Here is a 25,412-nt window from a genome sequence, read left to right on the forward strand (position 1 = left end):
TTGATATTCTGAAGTGCTTTATATTTATTATAAAGTATTAATAATTGCATGTATGGAAAATTATTCTCTATACTAGAGAATAAATTAACAGCTTTTACAAGTTATGCTATACAGTACATGAAATGCTGCACATTTTTTCAGCTGCTTGAAACAGTATCTGCTTTACAAGTGAGAAAAGGTAGACTTAGAAGTTTATTATTTATAATACAGTGTGTTAAAAAGCACAAACAAATAACATTCAAAATAAACAAGCTCCCAAAAATCTAAAGAAATCTTTCGATGACATGTACACAGATTATACTCGAGTTTCAACATAAACATTGTTCCCCCAAGATGCTCCACTTTACTGGATTGCTGGTACACGATGACAATTGAAGGTGCAAGAAAAGCACCTCCCAAGCCACAAAAGCACTGGATAGGCAGATTAGCAATTTCCTGAAGTGTTCTCCACAGTCTTTGGCTCTACTATTTCTTACAGCCATATACTGTGGCAACACAAGAAGAGAGATGGGCTCCAATTACAAGCATCGTCAATTGCAATCCAATTATCTGGGGAGCTGCTAGAGCAATTCAAGGCACTCTTCCCAGTGCTGCCAGCCTATAGAACCCCCTGTGCAGGACATAGCATTTTAAAAGACAATCAGGCTGGGCTAAAGCATGTTCTTGAAGGACACGGAATGAACAATTCAAGACAAACTCCTCCAGAATGTCCAGTTCAAAGTTCATTCATACTTCACAGGCACACCAGCTTAAGAGAAACATTCATGTATATGCAGGTAACACTTTAAAGCATTCTGCTTCAAAGTGTTTAGTTGCTTTATGGTTAAAGTGGTGTAACATATCAGCAGCTTTGAAGATAGTGTTCATGGGGCGTGTTGAACCTAATCTCACAGTTCAGATTTTAAGCCTACTTCACAGTTTAACAGTTGTCTCCTTTGCTTTTCCTTCTCATTGAGAGAGAGTGTCCACAATGAATGATCTTTTATAACTGTTCCAACTTACAACATAAACCAGAAGGCCAACACCCCCCACAGAAAATGTACTCACAGTAACACTGTTTGCTCTGATGCATATGGTATTGACACTAAATTCTAAGCTTCTCCCACAATATAAAATACCTTCTAGATCAAAAAGATTTAAAGATATTGCACTGTTGTATTTTACTTTTGCCTCCCAACCTCATTCCAAGTATTTACAAAACTGTAAACAAGTCATTTTATACAGTACTGTACACCTGCCTTCCAAGAAACTGGAATTCAGTGACACCTTCGTTAGAGATACAGTAGCCTAAGCACAGTTTAAGTTCTGTCCAGCTGCCCTCTTCAAACAGTAACCAACAGGCCACTCCTCCCACATTCACACCTTCAGCTTCCTCTTCTGCTCAAAGTACGCATCAAATCTGGACAACGCATATTCCTGGAGAAATAAGAAATATTCAGTACTCAATACATTAAACAGATGGCTGCTCTTATTTGGGAGGGGGAAGCATAATGAAGGTATTAACTGTGCTACCTTCCCAATCCATCATCTCAACACATTAATTAATTCTCTTTGGGAAGGATAATCTCTCTCAGAGGTGTTCTGGCTTCTTAAGATTTCCCCCAATCTTATTTCAACTCTACCACTAAAAGCTGCTGCCAGCATGTCAGAAGAAAAATCCAAAACTAAAAAAGACAGCTTCTGCAATATCTCCTGCAGGATACTCAGAATACCTGAAAGTTCTATTACTTCACCATACACTAAGCATGTATCAAGAGTTAGACTGATCTGTTTCTCAAGTGTAACAAGCTACCTGGCATTGATATTGTTAGATATCGAACTTCAACATGTTTTTACATGTGCACTTTGACTACTCAGTTTCCAAATTCACACTTACTGCATGCTAGCATATACTGGAGGGAAGGAATGCCATCCAGAGGGACCTTGACATGCTTGTGAGGTGGACTGATGCCAACCTCATGAAATTTTAACCATGCTAAGTGCAAGGTCCTACACCTGGGTCAGAGCAATTGCAGGCACAGCTACAGGTTGGGCAGAGAAGAGATTCAGAGCAGCCCTGCAGAGAAGGACTTAGGGTGCTGGTCGATGAGAAAATGAACATGAGCAGGCAGTGTGCGCCTGCAGCCCAGAAAGCCAACTGTATCCTGGGCTGCATCAAAAGGAGCGTGACCAGCAGGTTGAAGGAGGTGATCCTGCCCCTTTACTCTGCTCTTGTGAGACCTCACCTGGAGTATTGTGTGCAGTTCTGGTGTCCTCAACATAAAAAGGACATGGAACTGTTGGAACAAGTCCAGAGGAGGGCCACGGGGATGATCAGGGGACTGGAGCACCTCCTGTATGAAGACAGGCTGAGCAAGTTGGGGCTGTTCAGGCTGGAGAAGAGAAGGCTGCGTGGAGACCTCACAGCATCCTTCCAGTATCTGAAGGGGGCCTATAAGGATGCTGGGGAGGGACTCTTCATTAGGGACTGTAGTGATAGGACAATGGGTAACAGGTTAAAACTGTTAACTGTTAAACAGGGGAAGTTTAGATTGAATATAAGGAGGAAGTTCTTTACTGTAAAGGTGGTGAGGCACTGAAATGGGCTGCCCAGGGAGGTTGTGAATGCTCCATCCCTGGTGGTGTTCAGGGCCAGGCTGGACAGAACCTTGGGTGACATGGTTTAGTGTGAGGTGTTGTTCCAACCCCCCATGGCAGGGGGTTGGAACTAGATGATCTTCAGGTCCTTTCCAACCCTAACTATTCTATGATTCTATGATGTCTTATTGCAGAAGAATACTTCACTGTAATGCATCATACCACTGCAAGGCCTGACACAAGACTAATCTCTCTACATAACAGGAAGGCTTTCTGAACCTTTTATGATCTGAAATATTCTTTACACTAAGAAAACTACACAAACTAGTAAGAAATTTGTTGCTAAATTTTTTACTCCACACTTAAAAGGTACTAGTTGCAGTGAGAGGTCATTTCATTTACTTTCTGATAATATACCACAGGTTAGTTAATAGAGGATACATATTTACTTACATGAAACTGATCAAATAGCTTACCAGATAACCAAACTCAATGGATGAGATCTTTGCTTGTATAATAGACCAGAGACCCCAAAAGAAGTGTGACGCAAGGGCAAACCTGAAATTGCAAGGCTGCGTTTATTGAAATGCTCAACTGAGTCACACCACCTTATTTCAATATCCTTCTAGGATAGTATTCCCTAGTTTGGAGATGTCCACATCTTTTCTTCAGGTATGACATTATAAAAATAACTCCATTAGCTTCACCATGGTATTTTGCTTACTCCACTCAGTGTATATATCACATATCTAAAGGTTACAAAGGACTTTACCACATATAAAGCACTTATAACCTCTCTTGGCTGAGGTTTCTTGACCCAGAGATATAAAAGAACAAGTCACAATGAAAGTTTCAAGATACAGATGTGAAAGACAAGTTACCTGTTAACTTCTATCAGCACTTCTTCTTCTAGTTTGGACTTCTCTTCATTGCTCAGATTTTCAAAGCCATCATGGAATGCAGACAGGTAACTGGAGATAAAACAAAGCTGGAAGGCAAGTAAACAACTTATTAACAACTGAGTAACAACTCAGTCTCAAGACATACTTGCTTTTTTCAGAAAGAGGCAGGCTTTTTAATAAGTTGTCTTTTTTTTTCAAACATCAGCAGTTCTGGAGTTATATTTAAGATTAATGATGGCTCTACCAATTACTTGAAAGTCTGGTTTAAGTCATAATATTAGGACAACAGATGACATTTTGCTACTGCCAATTAATTTTACAGCTGCAGTCTGGACTTTTTGTGGTACATAACTACATGGCACATAGTAAACATTATATGCTGAATAGCTATTATGAAGTTTCTACAACTTTCAAAACAAAGAGTCAGGATTACAGAGCGTTGTATTTAAGGAAGTCATGGATGACAGGTCTTGGGACAGAGTTAAGTCCAAAACAGAATTAGAAAAGAGTTGAAGAATGCAGACACTGGCATTTTATTATGTCTTATGTACCTACCTGTTGATTCTTTGAAGGATATTTAAGAAAACTAGCTTTGAAGAATGGGTACTTCTCATATGTGTAATCATACATCCATTCACAGAAGTGATTTCCTATGTCAAATCCTCTGAAAAAGAGGTAAAGACCGAGTACCTCAGTATTTGCATACTAGCAATCTGTTTTAATCAAGCCTAAAAGCACAAGGCTACTTAGAACTTACTGCAGTTTTGCTAAACAAGGTAGAGCATTTATGACAAGAATACAATTTTTGCAGAGTATTAAAATCAATTAATAAAGATGGGCCATTAAGAATGAAAGCTACAAACTACATGAAAATAACAGACTATATTACCAATTTTTATAACAATGGAAACAGTTTTGCAGGCAAAAAGGTCATACTCAAAGTATTTAACATATGCCACTTTCACATTACTGGAATTCAGGATTCCATTATGTTCCAGCTACACTAATGTTTAGTGATCCAAATGACTCCACATTTAGATCACCTTTAAACACAGGTTCTAGATGACTGAGGCAGGAACAGAAAGCACTGTGTGTAACCACGTAGTGAAAAACCTAGGACTACTCTTGCGCACAGATGAGAAAGCCACCTGAAAGGGACAAAAAAGCAAAAGCAAACCTGCTCTACATACATATGTACATACACAATCTACCATTTTTCTTATACCCCCACTAGAAAGGAATTGGCATGCAAGCAAGAAGCCATTTATGCATACACAAACAAGCCCTCTAGCCTGGACAAATAAGGAGCTCCAACAGCTTTGACTGTGCTGTATGCCTATACTCAACACCATCAGGACCAGAGCTGTTTTACCTAGTTATAGTTTGCTGTCCACCACTACTAATAGAGCAGAGCACAATTCACTAGAACAGAGAGATAATAGACAGAATAAGCAGCACTTGCTCTCACAGTAGCACATAAAAAGCAATACACTTCCTGCTGAATAGAAAATGAAGTGATTTACCGATAATTATAGCTGCTGTATTCAAAGTCGATGAGCATCAGCTTTTGGTTTTCTGAATTCTCTCTGCCTTCCAGCAGCAAAATATTACCTGAAAATTTTAAGGTAATACAGCATATTCAATGAAGTCCCAGGAAAATAGGAGAAAAATCAATACTGTATCTTAAGAAATATTGTTCAGATAATCCCAGCTATCACTTATATCTGCACAGAAATATGACAGAAAAAGCCAAGTTGCACTAACTGTATACCAGCTCATTGAAAGTTGAGATCTATACCATAAACCTTGTAAAGCTGACAGCAAGGAAAGTTTTCTTCTGTGCAGGCAGAGGTAGATTTGTTCTCCCAAGAGTCCTGCTTTTTCAGCATTTAGTTGACAGCTAACTTGGATGACACTGTCAGCCTTAGTAGCCCTTGCCGAACTGTTTCTTTCCACAGCTCGAGATATAAACTATGCAGATCTCTCATACCTGCGTAGCACTATCACTGGTCACACTACACTTGGAAAAGGAACTGCTTCTCAGCAGCCTGAAAGCCACAGACTCCTTTCTAGAATAGCAGCCACTTTGCTATTCTAGTATGTGGCACAACCAGTACTTACAGAAAAGCTTGTCTTTTCCTTTGTAACAGGGAGACTGCTTTCCCCGTCTTTCAATTCACTTTGTCACTTGCTCATAATTCATATGAAAGACATCAAGTTTGTCTGTCAACTAGTAAATAAATCATAGGAATATCAATTTCTGCAATAATTTGTCCCCTCTCCACAGGTACATCTGTTCTTTATGCCATACCTTCAGAGCAACAGAATGAGTACAATATTTTCCCCACACACACCCTTGCCTTGGAAACTTAGGTTACAAAGCTTGCACCAGCACTGCCATGCTCTAACTCCTCTGGTACCACACCTTGCCACATCAGCACTGAGACCACAAACCCCACTACCAAGCTAGCTCTTCAGACCTCAGATCAGTGGCATTTTCCCCTTGTGCTGTCTATCCTCCAGGGCAATCCTTTTTCAGGCCCATTCTTCAGCCTTAGCTAGCAAGGCTGTGACTCCTGAGAAAAAAAAACAGCCCTCCATATGGTCCTCATATAGCATTCTTCCAGCTCAGCCCAGCTTACCCACTGTACAGGTGGCAGGGAGCACAAACACAGCATATCCAATACCTTAGCCCTGCCTCCTTTTCATCTCTAGATAAAAGCCTGAAAAATTGTTATTCCCTCCATGACTTGAAGAGGCAGAGTACACCAAAAAGAGGTGGATAAAGTTTTCCTAACACTTCCTACCAGTACAAGCTGAGAACTACTGAGTCAAATTAGTCTCATTTTCACCATTCATTGTATTTTTTTCAGTATCTTTTTTAAGGCCTAAAGTATATCCTACCCTGACCAGGTAATATTACAGACAGCTATGAAAAGTACAGTTTTAACAGACAACACACAAGGCTCCCATCATCAACTCACAGGCATAAACACAGCATGTATACACACTTGGCTAATCCATTTATGATACTAGACATTCTCTTAATTAGCATGAAGGGTTGCTGAAAGCCAATAGACTTTGCAACTGTTGCACACTAGGAGCGCACACACAGGCTGCTGCTTCAGGTCATCTTACAGGGCAGTACCTCAACAATATGACTACCTCTCAGAAAGCAAACAAGTGACCAGAAAGGCTTAACACTGCATCACTTAAGGTCATGAAATACTAGCAGCTTACCTTCTTGACAGTCATTATGGCAAAATACAACTGGTGATGAAGTAGCTTCAAGCATTGTCCTGGAAAACAGCAATATAGGATGATCTTGTAACAAATTACTAAGTTCAGGTTCACTTTTAAGTAAAGAATGGAATTTGCTGTAAGAATCTGAAGTGCTGTACATTTCTAGCAAGACCCTATTATCTCAATTAGGAGGCCAAGATCAGGACAATGAAGTTGGACTTCACTGATTAGCAAGTCAGATCAGCAACTTGATCGTACCAGTTTATGGTCATATGAGACTCAGCTTGGTTACAGAACCAAAACCAAGCCCCGACTTGTACAGTAAAATTAATATAGGGTATTGTATTTTATAATGTGCTTGAAAAAGTATACAAATTCAGGGTAAAATTTGTTTACCACTACCTTCCAATTTGCACAAATAAGCTTACCTTAGATTTTTCATTTCCTGGGGGAGATTGTAACTGAGGAGCTTGTTCAGTTTTCTAGTTCTGGATTCTCTGGTAAATTTAATCCTCAGCACTTGATTTAGGTATCTGTTAAAAACAGACACAACAGTACAGCATTTGTGACCATAAGTATACTGCTTATTAATCTTCTCATACTAAAATAAAATCCAAAAAGTTCAAAAAAAGATACTAAAGAAAATGTTACTCTTCTTCAAGATAGTTTAAGTTTCTCAAGTAACTATGATGCAATTTCTGGGTACAGTGAGAGCTTGTGGTCTCAGGCACTCAGGAAAAATAATCTGCTTATCAAAATTAAAACAGTTTGCTTTTTTCTATACTTTAAAATATTGCATAACTTACTTTTCCATTGTTCCAAAAAGCCACTTGGGTTCTTTATTAAATGGCATATTCATGCCGTGAAATCTAGCCATCTTCTCAGCTATTTCAGCAGATATGTCAGGTAAGCTTAGTTCTTCAGTACTTAGTTTCCTGCTCTGTAATAAAATACAGTATTCTTTAAATGTAGTTAATTACAAAAGTGTCATTAATTACAAACACTAGCATTAATCTCTATAAAGTATAGTATGAAATACTAGGAAAGTACTCTAGCAAGACTTTTTTCATCCCAAATGAGCTTATAAAATTGCTATCTTTGAGAAACCTGAGCCAGCCACCCTAGCTTACTTATGACTTGGTCAATTCTCTTCTAGATTAAGGCCTGAGCAATATCACATCTCACACTAAAGATATCTTCAAAGCAGATTGGGTATAAATATGTAAGTATCAAAAGCATCTGCTCTTGCTGTTACTGGAAAGTGCTATTCCATAGCTTCCAATGCTATGTTTGGTATCTGACAGGTTTTTTACCTTCATTTATTAGTCCCCGCTACAGCTGAAGAATTTTTAGATCTCTCCCTGGCAAGAGCTATAACTGGGCTCTCCAACACCCACTATAACTGTATCAAATTACCATTAGCAATTACTACAGGCTGCCAAGTATTCTATTCCCACATCCCTGCTTTTCTGGGTAGTTCAGAGGCCTTCTTGTCATGATCAATTAAAACAGCTAACAGAAACCCACTAACTAATCATGAACAGGACTTACAGGAATGAATTCCTCCAGTCGCCCTTGCGGAAAGATTCCATACAGCTTTGGACCAAGGGCTCTCTCTGCAAGAATGGCAAACATAACACTTTCCAGAACCATGGCTTCTGCCCCCTGCAAATAAAACAGTAAGTTTTTTTAAAAGTTAAAGCTTTTGATGCTTACACAGAAGTGTTCTTAGGTGTGCACAATAGCTAAACTGCTACAAAGCAAGAAATTTTAGTGTTAGCTCTAAAAAGCAGACTCAATCTTTTGCTAACCAAAGTTTCTTGACTAATAACAGCTCTTAGTTAAGATGGAAGCAATACAAATACTTGGCTTTCAATTTTAAAGCTGGGGAGGAAGATCTATTACTTAACAGGTACTGTTGGTGGGCCAAGTCAAAGGAAAGCTATGCAAAACACGGAACGCCCTCTCCCTAACCTGTGGGAACTCTGCAAATTCATTTCCTGAAGGAGCTTATCCTACTGAAGCACAGCAGAGGAGCTATAAATATTACCCCTGGCTATTTTAACACACTTAGGAACGCTGCCTCACAAAAGGACATTTTAACTATGCAAGTGAATGAAATGAACAACTACTCAATTTTTCATTTAGAAGAATGACTTGGGATTTGTTTCTGGTTCAGCACATTTACTGTTGGTGGGGTTTTTTTTAAGACAACATAATTTAAACTCCTGCTAAGGAGCAACTGTGTGTGAATAAACATTCTTCTTTTGCAATCTCCAAACATACCTCAAGTTCCAATAACTTTTCTGCAAGATTTTCCTTACACCAATAAACTCAGTCCATAACAGACACAAGCAGGTAGCTTTAATATGAAAGTTTAAAAATAGAAATATTAAATGTCTCAAATATACAGTTAAAATCATTGAAGTACAGCCTTCTTGATGGGTAAGGTCTGCTATAAACAAAGACAGAAGCCACAGTATAAATCACTACTTCTAGCAATTATGTTAACTGGAATCCAGCTGTGCTCAAATCCTAGATGTCTGCTAAGCTTCTGCCTACTTTTGAGCAACTCATCTTGAAGTCTGACCCACGACACTTAAGCTTAAGAATTAACAGCACAAAGTTAAAGTCCTCAGGTATTTCAGACTACAAAGCCTTCTGCATTACAGTAGTCATTAGTCTCAGTGACTAATTCCTTCCATACAAGTTCCACCCTTGAGTATACTCCATGCAGCTCTGTTGATATATTATTTTTATTACTGGCCCACACATTGTGGCATCTTCAAGAACTTGTAGAATTTCATATGAAAGTGTAGAAAAGACTCATGTAATTATATTCTGAGGCATTAACTCCAATAAAGAGTTATCAAGAATATCAATTGGGAATTTAAGGCAATCTACATATGAAGGTATTGCATCCATGTCCTCCAGTGTTTTCCCATCTCAACTCCAAAGCAGAACTAATGAGCCAAATATACATACTTTTAATCATTTCATATGCCCTCACCACCACAGATCTGAACTTTTCACTTCAGTTCTGAAGTCCACTGCCAGGAACCAAAAAGCAAATTAGATACAGGTTATTGAGTGTCTACTCCTTTATTAGTCAGTATTGACTTTGTCTGTGCCTGGTACAACACCAGGTGTTATAAAAGTCTGATTAGAGTTCTGTGGGCTGATCCCATTAAGATATCAGTTCCTTGGTTTTGCTTCTTACAGAAGAATCAACTCATGATACTTGGGTAACAGCAATTGCTAAAGAAATGTTCTTCATTAAGTCCCTTAATGCATCAGAAATGACAACCAATTAATTTCCAATTACTCTGCAGTGCACTCATGGGTTATTTCTGACATGATTAAAAATTTAGAACCTTCAGATAATCCACAACCACATGATTGCAAGTTTGTAAACTTCTGTCAGTGTTAATAAGGGTGGCTGCTTCTCTACATGAAAGATCTGCTTCAAGGTTTAAAAGTACAGGCAAGTATTACCTAAAAGCAGCAGTGTAAGAATATTCAATTTTGAATTCTCTGATGCTGGGCAATTAAAAGACAAAAGTTTAGAACATCAAAAGAACTTTCTCTAGCAGAATGGTCACTTCAGAAGAGGTCCAGTGAGAGCTCTGGAAAAATACCATCTATGTATCTCAGGCACAAAGACTTCTCCTTCATAACACTTGCTTCTACAGACTACTTCATATGGACATTGAACAAATTTAGGTATCTAACTCTTCAGTTACATGTTACTTTTTTAAAGGATCAAACATTGTAACTAAGTAAATCACTTATCTCAATGCCTTCAAATACCTTGCAATATGCTTATACTGCCAAGACAACAATCTACTGTGTTAAGCTCTGAAGCTTTCAATTTTCATCAGTTTCAAACAGATGTAACCAAGAACACTGGTATTTAAAATAAGCCTCTGGAGAAGAATTGACCACTCACACTTCTAAAGGAATTCTTGGAGTCGAATGTTGCATTTCAAACCTAAGAACTATAAATAAAACACTCTTTACAAGACTATTCCAATATGCAACTCCCATTCAGGCAAGGAGAAATAAAAAAAAAAAATCTTTCTACACTTCCACTGGAATTGAAGCTTCTTTATTCTTGCTTTGACAAAAAGCTCACTGCAAAATACACTATTTTAAGGAAAATTACCCCTATCTATAGCAAAATCAAGGTAAAACAAAGATAGCATCCGTTAAAAGACCTTATGAGCTGACAGAAGACTACCCTATCTCTAGTCACAGTTGTCAAACACCAGGCAGAACAGCTAGCTACAATGCTTCTGCTGGTGAAGCAGAACATTTTTGGGATTACCCAGAGGTTTTTCTTGTCTCCAAGGAATGACACTGACTCTTCTGATCAAACCTACCTACAATTTTTACCTAGACTCGAGAAACTTAACAAATCTACCCTACCAGGAATTTTTGAGTACCCTGATCCAACAGTGAAGTTCCAGTACTATGAGATTAATAGTAGAAAACAATAACCTGCCAGCAAAGAATCAGTATTTTCAGGCAACACATACAGAGTTCTGAAGTTCAATGCTTTGCTTCCTGCACTGCAAAGTACCTAGGAGCTGCTGGCATCAGGGAAGGACTTGTTTAGATTTTTGTTTTCTAACTTCAGGAACTGTGTTTGTTTTTTTTTTACTGAATTGGGGCAAGAGAGAAAAATCAAGCCATCTCCATTTTTAACCTCTGAAGAAAACTGAGAAATCAGATCAGTACATTTTTCAGTTCAGTCTTTGTTCAACTGATTGAAGCTGTTCCAGTAAACTAAACTGAAAGTTCAACAAAGCTTCTAAAGTTGGCATTCAACAACAAAAATTTTAAAACCAGTTTCAACTCCCTAGGGGAAAAAAAAAAATGCTTGAACTGTTTCAGATGGCATTCCCAGAAGGCACAAAAATACACGGGGAGAAAACCAGCACTTAACTAAAATGTACTTCTGCCTAATCACTGCCAAAACCATTACAGAGCTGAAAAATGACAGTACATAAGCAAAGAATTTGGCTAACGTGCTGCAATGTTATCCCTTACTGGAAAAAACACTTCTATGGTAAAAACCTAAGTTATCAAATTCTGTTCAGATGGTTTTATGAAAAACTACACTCAGCTAAACTTTATGCTGCATGAGCAGAAATAGGTCCAAATACAAGTACTTTAAAGTTTGCAGAACACAGATGACCCATGTACAATTCTAATCAGAAACACTTCATGTTCTAGAGAAGTTTTCCCTCTCCCAGCTATACATACTTTCCCCAGAAGAGTTCATCAATGTATTCTAAAATATGGATTAGGGAAAGCAGAGTACTGATCTTCCTCTACTAAAGAGAGAGCCTAGCATGATATGTAACAGTATTAACACCAGTGTTCAAAATGCTGAGAAACCATTTAGGGTAGAATTGAGGGGGTGTTTCTTGTTAATGTGTTATGCTTAAATCTTTCCAAGCTATGTACAGACACTCACATTATAATGTTACTTCTATGAGCTAATCAATTTCATCATTACTGCTTACGGTTTCTAGGTACAGCCCAGATACCAGGTGGAAAAGCTACTGGTTTAAAACGAGTAGGATCACCACGTTCCTGTCATCTATGAAACTCCCATCAAATAAGTAAAATTAATTACTCACTTGAAAGTCATTTTCCTTCTGAGATTCTACAGACTCTCCTTTATTACAGGACCTCTATGAATGAGAAAAAGCAAACACAATGAGAAGATGAAATTTAACATGATTAAACTGCAACCACCAGAACAAAGGGAGGTGAAGTGCCAGCTACAATTAACTAGATGTCTCAACACTGTCTTGATCTGTGTCAGCTACAGCACTAGTATTCATCTGACCTCTGACCACACTATTCCAACATTCCAAAATCTTTCAAAAGGATGTGCCACTGAGATCAAGCCACTCCTGTAAACAGCCTGACAGCTGATTTTCAGGCATTTTTTTTTTACTGTTTCCCAGTATTTCCAAACAAGATTTCAATGTATCATAAGCTTAGAGGAACTTTTAATTAAGAAAATTAAGTCCCTCTGCATGACACCTACGATGATACCCTTCTTGCATCTAAAGCACTTAAGAGACGCATCACAGAGACTACATAGAAGCCTTAGGACTATTAGCCAGAGCACATTATGAAGGCTGCAAACCACTTTATTACCCAATTTTCCAAATTCCTTTGACCAGGATTTCTTTATTTACAGTATGCTATCCAGAGTGTCTGTACAATGTACTACTGGCCATACAAATCCAAGATTTTTCTTCGAATGCCCATGTAAGCTAAAGATGTTTCAGTAAAAACTGCAGTATATGAAGTTCAATGAATTCTGTGCATAACGTATTGTGCTAGGATTGTTAACAATCATTACAAAGCAGTTTCAGAGTATCAAACCACACCCTCAGCAATTGAGCCCTCAATGGCACATGCTTTTAATAGAGCTGCACAATTAAAATTCAAGATGTAATAAGCCCCTTGTCCTTTAAAGGGACTGAAGGCAAGGAGAAGAGAAAGCAAATATTTGCTTAGAATTCGTGACAGTTTGTGGCTGCTATTTATGTTGCAATTCCACTGTTGACTGTTTAAACCAGACTAGCTTTAAAGCCCCATAAAGGTAGCCTGCATCTCCACCTTCTGAACATTTTATTTATAGAACCGTGTGCATACCTTTCTGTTCCAAAGCTCTAAGAGGTCCAAAAAGGGGTGGAAATATGAACTTAATGGAATACAGTTAAGCAACACCAGCTGCCTTAAGTACAATACAACAAGCTAATGATTTACACAAGCTATATAGTTACAGTATTTCAGAAGCATAGAAGAAGCATAGTTATGAATCGATGATCTTTCAGCAAGTACTTCCCATTCCACTAGGATAATAAGTTTAAAACAAGACAATATGAAAACTACTATCAGCTTGTATTCCTTTCAAGGAAATTAATAAAGTCAAAACACTCACTAAAGCTAAATGCATAACTACTCAACAGTATTAAAGTGATTTACAGAAGGCTTCTCTGAACAAGCATGTCTTACACATCAATACCACTCTTGCATCTTACAGATTTTTCTTGAACAGTCAGAAAGTTACTCACCATCCAGGAGTCTTTCCTGATTAATGGTGCTCTCAGAACGGTTCAGTTCATCAGAAGGTAAGCAGATAAGGCTTTCCCCTAGAACCTCAACTGGCATCCACTTTGCAGAAGTCCTACTGTATAAAGAGCTCACCAGTTCTACAAGTCCACCTCAAATTACTGTTGGAGATCACCTAATGGCATCTACCATGCCATTAGAAAGACAGTTAAGGATGTGTACTGCAGAGTCTTCAGAAAAAGAGACTTCTGCGGCATCCCTTCCTCTTTTCTGTTCCCTCAGCATGGAGCATTAGTGTCCAGAGGAGAATGAAAACAAAGTAGTTTGTAAATAACTTGCAAATATGAATGGGAGCTTGGAGAGGATCAGTATTCAGAAGTGGCCATGTACTTAGCCTAGAATTAGGAAAGCCTTTGGTACATGCAGTGAAGCAGAAGTAAGCAGGATGCAATTTTATTTAACTGAAGTTTAAGAGTTTAACTGAAATGGTAGGAAGGACTGTTTTCTGGATGCATGATTACCTACGAAAACACTAGTTCAAAGCAAAACATACCATGAGGTATCTGATCTACATATTTAGCTCATGTTCTTGGCTACACCAACAAAAACTTGAGTTTTTACACAAGAACTAATAGCTCACTCCAACCTTACTCAAATTCTGGGAGCTATTTACTTCAATAGCAATGAGGAGATTTAAATTACTCAAATATGAGAATGATTTAATAACTGCTGAAGGTTTTAAATCACTCTATGAACTATTAACTTAAAATGGACATGTTCTACATCTTTAAGATTTCGTCAATGTTTGTTCAGTACTTTCACTGTGGGAAGGTCTATTCTCAAAGCCGACCAAGAAAGCTCACTACAATTTTAGTAAGGAAGGACAGCTATTTGTGCAGACAACAGAAGTTGTTATATGGTCTACTTTGTGATCATGTAAATTGATTTTAAGGGAGGAAGCTTCAGGTAAAAGATGAAAGTCCTAGAATTTGAGACACTGCATCTTTCCTGATGTGTGATCAGATGACCAGACTTTTTATACATCTGGAAGTTTGACACACAAAATCAAGTTCCTAATTTTCTCCCCAATGCCCAAAATGTATTGCTTATAGCTGAAAAATGAGCTCCTAATCAAAAATCTCAAGTGATGCTTGGCAGGAGAATTCTGTATGGAGGAAGAACTTCCTTTTTTTTTTCCCCAAATAACACTCAGCTCTGCCCACAAATTTGAAGCCTACATTATAGCTCTATTTTTCTGAGTTTACTCAGCTTTGGAAGTTTTCAATACTTCAAAATACTGAAATACTCTCATATAGATAAATCCCTAGGAATTCATATCACAAGGAATTATAACACATTACGAAGAACTGCCTGAGAGTTTAAAGTCAACCTATGGAGGAGAAACTTTTCCTAATTCCTAATTCTAGAAGCTGTTGGAAGACATCGATTTGAACTTCTGAGAATGTGAACACAGTTTTAGATTCAGCAATAACAATTTCTGCTTCTAAGAATCTGACGTTGATCACTGATCCCTGCCAGACCTGAAGGAACCGATACCAATTTGCTGTAGTCCTAGAATCATCCAGTATGTGAAGAATAATCCACAGTTCAAGTCCTAAAAAAGCCACAAAGACACCTCTAATCCTCTTCATTGCAAGTTACCATTCTCTTATGAGGGAGCAGAGGAAAGGAAGGGGTAGTACTTTGATATTTTGTTACTGCTGTAAACATTCAGATGGACAGACAGTAGCTGGTGCTACTTAAGCCTTCTTTTTAAACAATGAAATCCAGTACTAAAGAAAATGAAAGCTGTAGAGAATGCTCCAACTTCAGAGATCTCATACTATACCGTGAATCGTGTCTGTCACCTGGAAACCAGAGTGCTCTAGGCACGATCGCATGGGCAAGCCTGCAGCAGAGAACACATGCATATACAACTAAAGTGGTACATTACCCCCAGAATACCCTTAACGCCACCCAACACAAATATATCCCCGTAAGAGGTGCTTGGTTTCTGTCAAGCCGTCTGCCAGTGCCAGGGATTTGTAGTTACTCCATGCTACAAACAGACATGGACACCAACAATCACAGAAGACGTTGATAATTACAGAATTACAGTTACACAGCAGTCTGCATTTATTTAGTTACAAAAAAAAAAGGCAGCAAGGCAGGTATGGAAAGAGATTAACCACAGAACTGTGGCAACCATTTATACTTATTTTGCATCTGCTCACATAGAAATTGAGGGACCAGAGAGGAACATTAGGTATACTGGTTTGGTTTTCCTCATTTACACACAAGATTGTTTTGTCTGTTGAAAAGTAACAGAGCCCCAATGAATCAGAGTTAAAGGTTCTTTTGACATGTGTAAAACAATGGGAATCAATCCCCAAGTTACCTTTTGATAGGTGAACCTCAAAGAAATTCACCTTAATTTGAGGGGGTTTTGGTTAGTTTGGGTTTTTTTTTCTTTTGCTGATGCTATCTTATGTTGAAACCCTACCAGCATTTCTAAGATGTTGGAAGTTTTTGTTGTTCTGAATTTAAGTAGAAACACTACAATGATCTGCATATGAAATCCAATCTTAGAAGTCTGGACATTAGAGGGCATATTGTTGGAAAACCTTTTGTTTTCAGTTTAACACTCATAATGCCAACAGTTAAAGACACTTTGTCTTGAGGAAGTTTTACTTAGATTTACTTTCAATGTTCCCCTTTAAATTTAACAACTAAGCTGGAACAAGAATAAGTGAAGCAGAGTAAGACATTTCCCTTTTTACAATGTAGAACATATCTGCATTGTGCCTCAAACATTTGAGTTTTAATGTGGTTAGTACTTTAACCTGTCACAAGCACAAATACTTGTCTTAAAAAAAAAAGAAAAGAAGTATGTTCTGCTCAAGGATATACTCAAGAGAAGTCCTTGATTTTAAAACACCCATGCCAGTGTGACCATTCATAATAATGGCCAAGCCAACTCAGTTCACCTCCCTCCAACACCCCCCCAAAACAGTCATGCACACAAAAAATTGGCTTAAACGTATTAGATATGACAGAGGAAGGCAAAGCCTTCCCTGCGTGGCAGCTTTAGCTAACTGGCATGATTTATATTGGATGAGTTTCATGTACTGACATTTGTGTCTTCCAAGATTCATAATAAGCAAACTGGGGCTATTTTCAAACTGCAGAAAAGGTTCCTTTAAAAGGTGGCTCAAAGCATTATGGTACCAGTATCATTCATTCTTAGGTTAGTATCAGGTATCTGTTTTTCACTTGTATTCAAAATTTTAACTTCATCTTGCCTTCTGTATGTACAATTTGGTGCAGATCACTACAGATCTCTTGCATTTGCAGTAAAGAAATAAGAGCTGGTATTATCACTGGTTTTGTGCTCCAATTTCAACAGAAAGTAAAATAGACAAGAGTTAAACATGCTACAAAGGCTCAAACTAACAAGTTTTAACTACTAATACCCAGTGGCAGTTACAATTAAGTAACTGAAAATTACATTGTGATTTTAATATAAGGTCTGAAAACTCAACTTATTTAGGCAGTGTCTCTAAATTTCTATAGGGTTTTAAACTTCAGCAACATTACTAAAAAAAAATAGCAAGCTACTCCCTCTGAACAGGCTTGACCTAAGATTCTGCTTATGCCACCCAGAAATTCATAAGACTCTTAAATGAGGTTTTCAAAATACCCCAATAAAACAGTTTGCTTATATTTTAACTTGCTTTTAAGGTAGAGGGACTGGAAGAGACAAATGTTTGTTGACAAAAATTGTGAACCTCAATGCAATCTGAAAGTTTTACCTTAGGACTTTCTCTGCTTACTTAACCTTTAGAGAACTGCACCAACAAGAGCAGTCATTTCACTGCCACTACGGAAATAAAGGAAGTTAGACATCTCAAAAGATCCTTCAACACCAAGAGTAGAAAGGTTAGAAAGTTATGAACACACTTTCAATTTTCAAACCAAATTAGTTCTGATTTTAGAGCCCCAAATTTTATTTTGATTTCCTCAGTGGACAGGGGCACAGAAAAGGCGAGTAAAAAAAAAACCAACAAACAACTCTCAGAAAAAGAGGTCAACAAATCCTCATGTCTTTTCCTTTGAAATACAAGGGAAAGGCCACATTTCTTCACAGCTCTTGGGCAGCAGCAGTTCTACCATTGGGGGAGTTTTACAGCCCATGCTCCTACTCAATCCTTCTACATATAAGTTCACATTACATTAAAGCCACTAACATTTCTGAAAAAAAATATCTTCACATCAACGTTAATTGTTACTTAGAATATTGTTATTTAGAGTCATTCAGAAAACAGTTTCTCAGCAGTATTTTTTTTCACTTTGCTTTTGGTTTCTCTAAACTAATGAGAAAACTAAGCGTGAATTAAAACTTCTACACACTTTTCTTATTTAACAGATTAACTTTCCCAACACGCATATGGTGGTGTAGCCAAGCATTTCATGCCATTTCAAACCACTGAATTTTAATTTTTTTTTTACATATTTCTGGTAAAGTCTGCTGCCATGGGAAAGTTAATACCTCACATTCTATAATAAACACTATAAAGCCAGTTAAGTGACAGTATCCAATGAGATCTGTTAATATGGCCAATGCAGCAGAAGTGGGAAGGATGGGCTGAAATTTCAGGAACAGTCAATCTCCTGCAGGTATCAGATCAGTTTTTCAAAGCAAGTGATCAAATACTGAAAAATATCAAATTAACGGTAATAAAACCAGACTGTCCCAAGTCAAATAGAAACAACTGCCAACATCCAAATGTAATTTTATGAAATTGCGATTTTTGTTAAGGTTAAACACTTTTGATTATTTATTTACTATATAATCAAGTGTCTAGCAGAGATGGGTAACAATATCTGCTGTACAGTTGTATGGTAACAGCCTGTAAGCTTTAGAAGAGATAACCTTACAAAATGTTCTTGATTTAAAACCTTAGAATTTGAAACATGTTTGCCAACCACTTCTCCAGGTTTGACAAATTTCTACGCTACCTACATTTTATTAACCAAATGAAAGAAAGGTAACATTAGAAGAGTTCAATAAACATCTGGTTAAGCTTCTATGCTAGCTATGAGGCATGCCACACATTTAGGAAAGCGTATTTTGGAATGAGATGGCTGTACGGTATTGATGTGTGTGCTTCGTTTTTATTCTAGCACTATAGGTCAGATTTTCCAGCAACACAATTACCCATGAGATCTAATAAAATGCTTGAGCACTGTACAAGTTTGACAAAGCCTTCAACTTTAATCTCCAAAATCCATTAAGTGCTACCAAGATTAAAATGAAGCAGTTTAGTCTCTTGCAATCTTGCTAGTTATGCCAAAGTCCTACACAATGTACAGAAGCAATCTTTAATGACTTCTCTGAAACACCACAGTCCAAACTTAACACCATAAACAAAACATTACTGATCAAACCAACAGCAAATGAGCCTTCAGCTGATACACACCAGTCAGGATCTGTATGGAAAGGAGTGTAAGTTCTAGACAATAACAAACTATAAAGAAAACTGCTTTAAACTAGCAATCTACCCCACTACAACACATTCCCAAAAGGATAAAGCCACACACACCTGGTGTGTCACAAGCAAAGATCTCCAAAAATATCACAATTAAGCTACAGAAACCCTCCCACTCCCAAAGCACTCCACATACTCACCATCTGCAGGATTGCACCATATAAGCGCAGGAGAACTTTCCGTGGTTCATCTGCAACTGTCTCAATAGTATCAGGTAGTGAGCACTGAAACAGCATGTTGCTGAGGCCACCTCTATAAAGAGAAAGGCAAGTTATCAGCTAGCTTGGCTGAGCATACATGTTTGATTTTCTAAAAACTGGAGGCACACTAATAATCCTTTCAATACAATTACCTGACCTACTCTGAGAAACAATTATCCAACAGTAAAAATAACTCATGACAATACAAGGCCTCAATAAAAAAAAAACAAAAATCAGAAGCTTCTTGTTTCTTAATGTATAGTTCACCATCAAGACCTATTGATCCAAATTACAGCCCAAGCCATGAAAAAAATATATAGGCAACTAAGGTAATATGTAGGCTTCTACTGATTATTTTCAGGACTTCTAGGAAGTGATGCTGGGAGTCTTATCAGGTATAGCTGGTTGCACAACCAACCAAGGCAACAGCAGAATAAACTTTAAACCCATGCAGTGAGTATAAGCCACTAAATTTAAATTTAGAGCTAGGTATCCAGGTATCACCTGGATGGCAGCTACAAAGATTAGCTATGAAGATTTAACCTGAACACCTGTGCTACAGCATCACTGATAAAAGTCTTATTTACACTGTTATCCTTAATGACTCGTTTTCAATTTTTAAATTCCAATTAAAGCAGTTCTTTAAAGAAATTGCTTATGTATTTGACAAACCTGAAGTCAGCCTCAGAACCTTATCAGGCAAGATGCAAGCTTCAGTCATTCAGGGGTTATACAACCATGATGATTTTTCATACAACCACTGTTTTACAACAGTGTTCTTAGAGCAAAAAGTAACAGCACTTTTTTTCTACAGGTTTATAAAGCTAGATAGATACCAGGTTAGATAAGCTATGTTTCTTGATTTCTAGTAGCCTGCTAAGAACCAGTCTATTCAGTCCACATTTTCTTTACTACATGGTCTTTCTGCACCTTCTTAGCAAGTTGTTCATTAACAAGTTTTCAGATTTCCTTTCTGCAATACATTTTTCCCCTATTACTTGTTCCTCTCTTAAGAGGACAAAGTACCGACAGGTCTCATGTACTTGCAGGACAGGAACGCAAATCAGCTCTACGGAAGAAAAACCACCAAAAACCCAAAGAACTTGTCTGTCACATCACAAAAGGAAGAACTTTCTAAACCAGATACAATCCAAATGCAGTAGCTAGCAGTAAAAGGGATGAGCAGCACAGATTTTAAAAGCAAGTAATTTTACTTGTGGCATGCTAAGTAACTCAATGCAGTAACTCTACAATAATATCAAAAATACCTGTCATGTTGTGATTTCCTTCACAAAGTAATGAAGTTTTTCACAATACCGCAAACATAAGTATTTAATATTGCCTTGCAGTAAGCTTTGATTCATGAATCCATGGCAAATCCAAAATGCAGCATCTAAAATGTTCTTAGTCCTAACCTGACACTCCTCTCGACGCTTATTCAAATATTTTTTCTGGGTTCTCTTAACAATGCAGTGGAGAAGCAGTAAAGATTCTCTGGAGGAAAAGGCTACCAAGAAGTAGACAACCTGTATTTACTGGGAGGCAACACAGAAAAGGAGTACTGGCCTACATATCCAAAGTCAACAACTGAGAAGGGAAGAAAAAAAAGATCTCAGGAAGATAGGGTAAACCAGCCATGGCACACATGCTCAATAAAGACTGAAGAGAACCAGGTGGCTTGGCAGGTATCCAAAAAAAGATGTTTAGAGACAAGAGATATGAACCATGAAAGGGAACAGGTAGAAAAACCAGACAGATGGAAAGGATATCAAGTGAAAAGCAAAGCCAGACTATTCAGATGCAATCAGAACAACGGTTAGTTATACCAGCTATATTTCTGGCTTCATTTAAACTGTGCTAGACACCTTTTTTAAAACCGTTCCCTATCTTTTCTAAGCCTCCGATGTATGCTTTAGTTCTTCTATTTAAGTATTGATATGTTCAAACACATTGAAATTCACTTTACAAAAACAACACTGGAAGAGAGCAAAATCCAGTAAAATTGTTATTTAAACACATGCTCAGCCTACGTACAGTGCATGAAAGCCCAGAAACTTTTTATACCTCTCCAGCCAAACAGGAGTAGCTTACCGAGGCTGAACTCCATTAAACAAGAAGTTTCACTACAGTTTTATGCACTGAAGACTTAGAAAGGTACTAATTAAGTAAATCCATATGGGTGTCTAATAAAATGTATTATTCTCCTGAAAGGTCAGTAGATTCAGCAGTCTGCTTAAGGGTCAAAAGGGCAAATGTCACTCATACAGATAAAGCTAGTAGTTAGTCTACTGCTACAAATTACTTATAAGAGAAGCCCTTACAAAAGGGTCACCTACTTTCAAAGCCTCTGTAGCTTTCCCCAAAGCACAGACACAGTAGTTAGGTGTACCTCATTATACTTGCATTCTGAATAGATGCAAATCCATTTCTTTGCTCTCAAAGAATAAGGACTAGACCCCTTCATCCTATGATGGCAAGTACCTAACAGCTGCTCAAGAACATGATGTGCAATAATGCAGAAAAAAAAATCGCAATATGGACAGACATTGGAGAATGCTTGCCTTCTGTGAAGCTAGATCAGCAAACCAGTATGATGCAGTCTACATACATAGAAGTGGCAAGAAGACTTTTGCCAAAGTAAAGGCAACTGCCAGCTAGCACGGTTTTTACACATTCTCAAGTTTCAGACCATCCTCTATTCTCCCAATCCAGAAACCATCAAGCCATTCTGAAGTAGTACCTCAGAGGAAAAGTTTCAAAAAAATTCAAGAATATCTGTGCTAAACTCTAAAGCTTTAGAAAACCAGTACCAAAGTCAGAAGTACACACTAATAAGGATGAAAACACTTTAGATAGTCAGATTACAGACATACTCTCAGACTAGCCTACTACCTAGGAACATATCCGTCTCCTAAAAATTCTTCCCCATCATAAACTTATTATGATCATGTCAAGTGAGAAGAAATGATCTAAAAATACAATCTGTACTGACTTTTGATCAGTTGCTCATTTTTTTTTTTGTTACAGCTTTTAAATTGCATTTAGAAATGAGCATGATGGATTTTCATTTTACTTTTATGTATGAGCACTTTACCAACAGTTTATGCTTTCTTAGCTAACTGGGAGCAGACTTCCTTGTATTTCATGTATCAACAAAAGTAGAAACACTAGGAAAGCAAACTAGAAACTCAAGGGAAGACGTTTACAGCCATATTCTTTGAAAATGTATGTGAATTCTACACTTAACCAGGTAGAATGATCAAGCACTCAGATGCTGGACAAGCAGTCTGTAAAAACACAAGTCTGAGCCAACACTGGTTTAACCAGCATACAGGACTAACATACAGGACTATTTAATTCCACAAAGAAGGCAAGGCTGTCAAACACACTACACAGGGCTTCCAGAACACCTCCAATTTACGTATGTCTGCTGTGAACGTGCTGAGTCACAAGTACTTGTTACTATATATATATAAAGATGACTCACATCACCGATACACCGCATGTACCTGCTAACTTCTGATTTTCAGCACCGTCGGGACCATGCCAAAAGCCACCCCAAAAGGCACTGTTATTCCCAGGAGACAGCTCTGCACACGGTGCAGCCGTTTTTACCGGCTCCATCACTATTACCACCAAGGTCCCTCCCTCGGCTCAGGTCGGAGGCGCTGCCGTCGCGCTGCAGCACCAGGCACCTTGCACCAACAGCCCCCGAAGGGCGGGTGGATGGGGTGTGCTGGGGAGGTGTGTTTTGACGTAACGAACCCAGAGCCTGAGCGAGACTCCCCGCACCGAGGCGGTGGACCCAGGTGGCCTCGCCCTGCCGCATCAAGAACGAACGCGGGAGGCGGATGCGCAGCCACCTCCCATGCGAGAGCCAGCCTGCTCCGTTCCGCACAGAGAAGTGAATTTAGAAGGATCTCAATTAAAAAAAAAAAAAAAAAAGAAAACGGAGACCCGCATCTCCCGCACCTCCTACCTCAGGAAGCGGCTCGGACTCCGGCCCCGCCCCCTCCCCACAGAGACCGGCCCCGCCCCCCTCCGTCCACAGCGCTGACCTGATGGGGTTGATGCGCAGCTGCTCTTCCCGCAGCCCCCGCCAGGCCCCCGGCAGGAACTCCTTACACCACAGATACGCCTTGCGCCGCGTCCGGGGGTCGAGCGGCGGCTCCTCTCCAGGCGGCGGCGGCGGCAGCGGCAGCGCTGAAGGCGGGGGCGTGGCACCCCCACCCCTGCCCGCCGCTACGGGGTCTTTCCGCTCGGGGTCGGCGTGAGCCAGCGGCGAGGGGGGCTGCCCGGCGGCGGGCAGGACGACGGCCCCCCCGCCGGAGCTGCAGCCCAGGAGGAGCCCAAGCGGGGAAGGGTCGGTCTCGCCGTTACAGAACTTAGTTTTCATAGCGTGAGGCGGGCTGGCGAGGAGGCGGCGGCAACGGGGAGCGGGCGCAGCGGCCGTTGGGGCGAAGAGCGGATGGGCGAGAGAGCGCGACAGCTCACGCGCTCTACCGCTCCCACACCTCGCGTGCTTCCTTCTGCCGGGACCGCCAGCAGCGAGTGAGCAGCGCGCTCGCGCCCGGCCCCCCCGTTTTATAGGCAGTCCGGCACGCGGGCCCGCTCGCCTCACGCCCTGATTGGACACCGGCGTTAGGCTGCAGCCTGGAGCGGAGGTGGATTGGTTCTTCGGGGAGGGGGCGGAGGAAGAGGGAGAAGCTGCGAGCGGGCGCGAGGGGTGTGCGCGCGCGCCTGTCGGGTCCCCGGGCGCCTGGTGATTGGCGGGCGAGGGAGCACGAGGCGCCAGCCCGCTCGCGTCCTCGCGGTCCCCCCCGTGGCGGGAGGGGCGGGCAACCGAGCACGGCGATTGGCGGATCCCCGGTTGCCCCGGCGACCGGCGCGCGCAGCTCGGGGTCGGAGCGGGCGGGGCAGGGAGCGCGGCGCAAGGTGACCCTTCCCCTCTGTCTCCCGCGGCGGTGGCGGCGCGGCGCCTTAGATCCCCTGGGGTCCCGCTTCCCCTTCCCGCCGGGCTAAGCACTGCGCCCGCTGCTGAGGGCTCGGGCCCGCACCTGCCGCTCGGCCCGGCGCTTCAAGCCTGCTGAGGATGTAACTGGGGAGGCCCGAGCCAGAGCGGTGCCGCCACCGGTGTGTGGGGCCGAGGCAGAGGGGAGCGCTGAGGGCAGCGGCAGGAGCCGCCTTCGCTGCGTCTTTGGTGATGCGGTGTTAAACTGAGCCGGTACACCCTAAGGGCTGGCTGTGCTTTGTAGCGTGCTGCTGCCGTTCACCCCCGTGGCTTGCCACAAAAACGTGGGAAATGTCTGCTGCACAGAGCGGATTACAGTAACCAGCAGCATGTTTATTTAAGGCTGCTTCTTACGGAAAGTTATTGGGTTTCCTAGTTCTCATGTGTGAGGGCTGATTCATGCCTACGTAGTAAACTGGTCTCTGTTGGCTCAGGAGGAAATCACATCTGAACAGAAAGGTAAGCTACACGAAGCTCAGAAGAAAATAGTATCTGTACAGAAAAGTAAGCTACAAGGAGAAAAATAACTTCCACATGCAGTGTGAGTTTCTTTGTTGGTTTTGGCAGTGGAAAGATCTCCTGTTACGGGAAACGTCAGCGCCTGCCTTTAGGTCCTTGGAAGCACATGAGTGTCAGAGCCGTGATGTCACAGCCAGCTGGAAGGAGCCCCAGCTTTCCTTGCCCTCCTGCAGCCAGCGGAGATGGAGACGGTCCCTGGTATGTTATATTGCCTCGTCAGAAATGAGCAATAAAGAAAAATCACCCTTAAGCTTTGAACTACCTTTACTTTGTGATTTTTTTTTTATTCCTTTGGCTGTTCTCCCTTGAT

General features: G+C 40.2%; 1 protein-coding gene across 2 annotated transcripts; it reads right to left on the bottom strand.

Moving 5' to 3' along the window:
* On the bottom strand, positions 1 to 24,039 carry CHKA (choline kinase alpha). 2 transcript variants are annotated; one of them, XM_057412759.1, is made up of 12 exons: positions 23,631 to 24,039; positions 19,513 to 19,624; positions 12,371 to 12,424; positions 8,274 to 8,387; positions 7,529 to 7,662; positions 7,151 to 7,255; positions 6,720 to 6,778; positions 5,003 to 5,090; positions 4,035 to 4,143; positions 3,459 to 3,565; positions 3,054 to 3,135; positions 1 to 1,416 (listed from the first exon to the last, which is right to left on the bottom strand). In XM_057412759.1, exons 1-12 carry the CDS (start codon positions 23,966 to 23,968, stop codon positions 1,357 to 1,359), a joined length of 1,362 nt encoding a protein of 453 aa, XP_057268742.1. In that variant the 5' UTR covers positions 23,969 to 24,039; the 3' UTR covers positions 1 to 1,356. The 2 variants fall into 2 exon arrangements, with proteins under 2 accessions (XP_057268742.1, XP_057268743.1); XM_057412760.1 differs by lacking the exon at positions 12,371 to 12,424.
* Positions 24,040 to 25,412: the final 1,373 nt, after the last annotated feature.

This window comes from Pezoporus wallicus, unplaced genomic scaffold (genome assembly GCF_028554395.1).
Source record: "Pezoporus wallicus isolate ANWC-B61680 ecotype Strahan unplaced genomic scaffold, APGP_CSIRO_Pwel_v1 scaffold_6885, whole genome shotgun sequence".
NCBI classification, from domain to species: Eukaryota; Metazoa; Chordata; class Aves; order Psittaciformes; family Psittacidae; genus Pezoporus; species Pezoporus wallicus.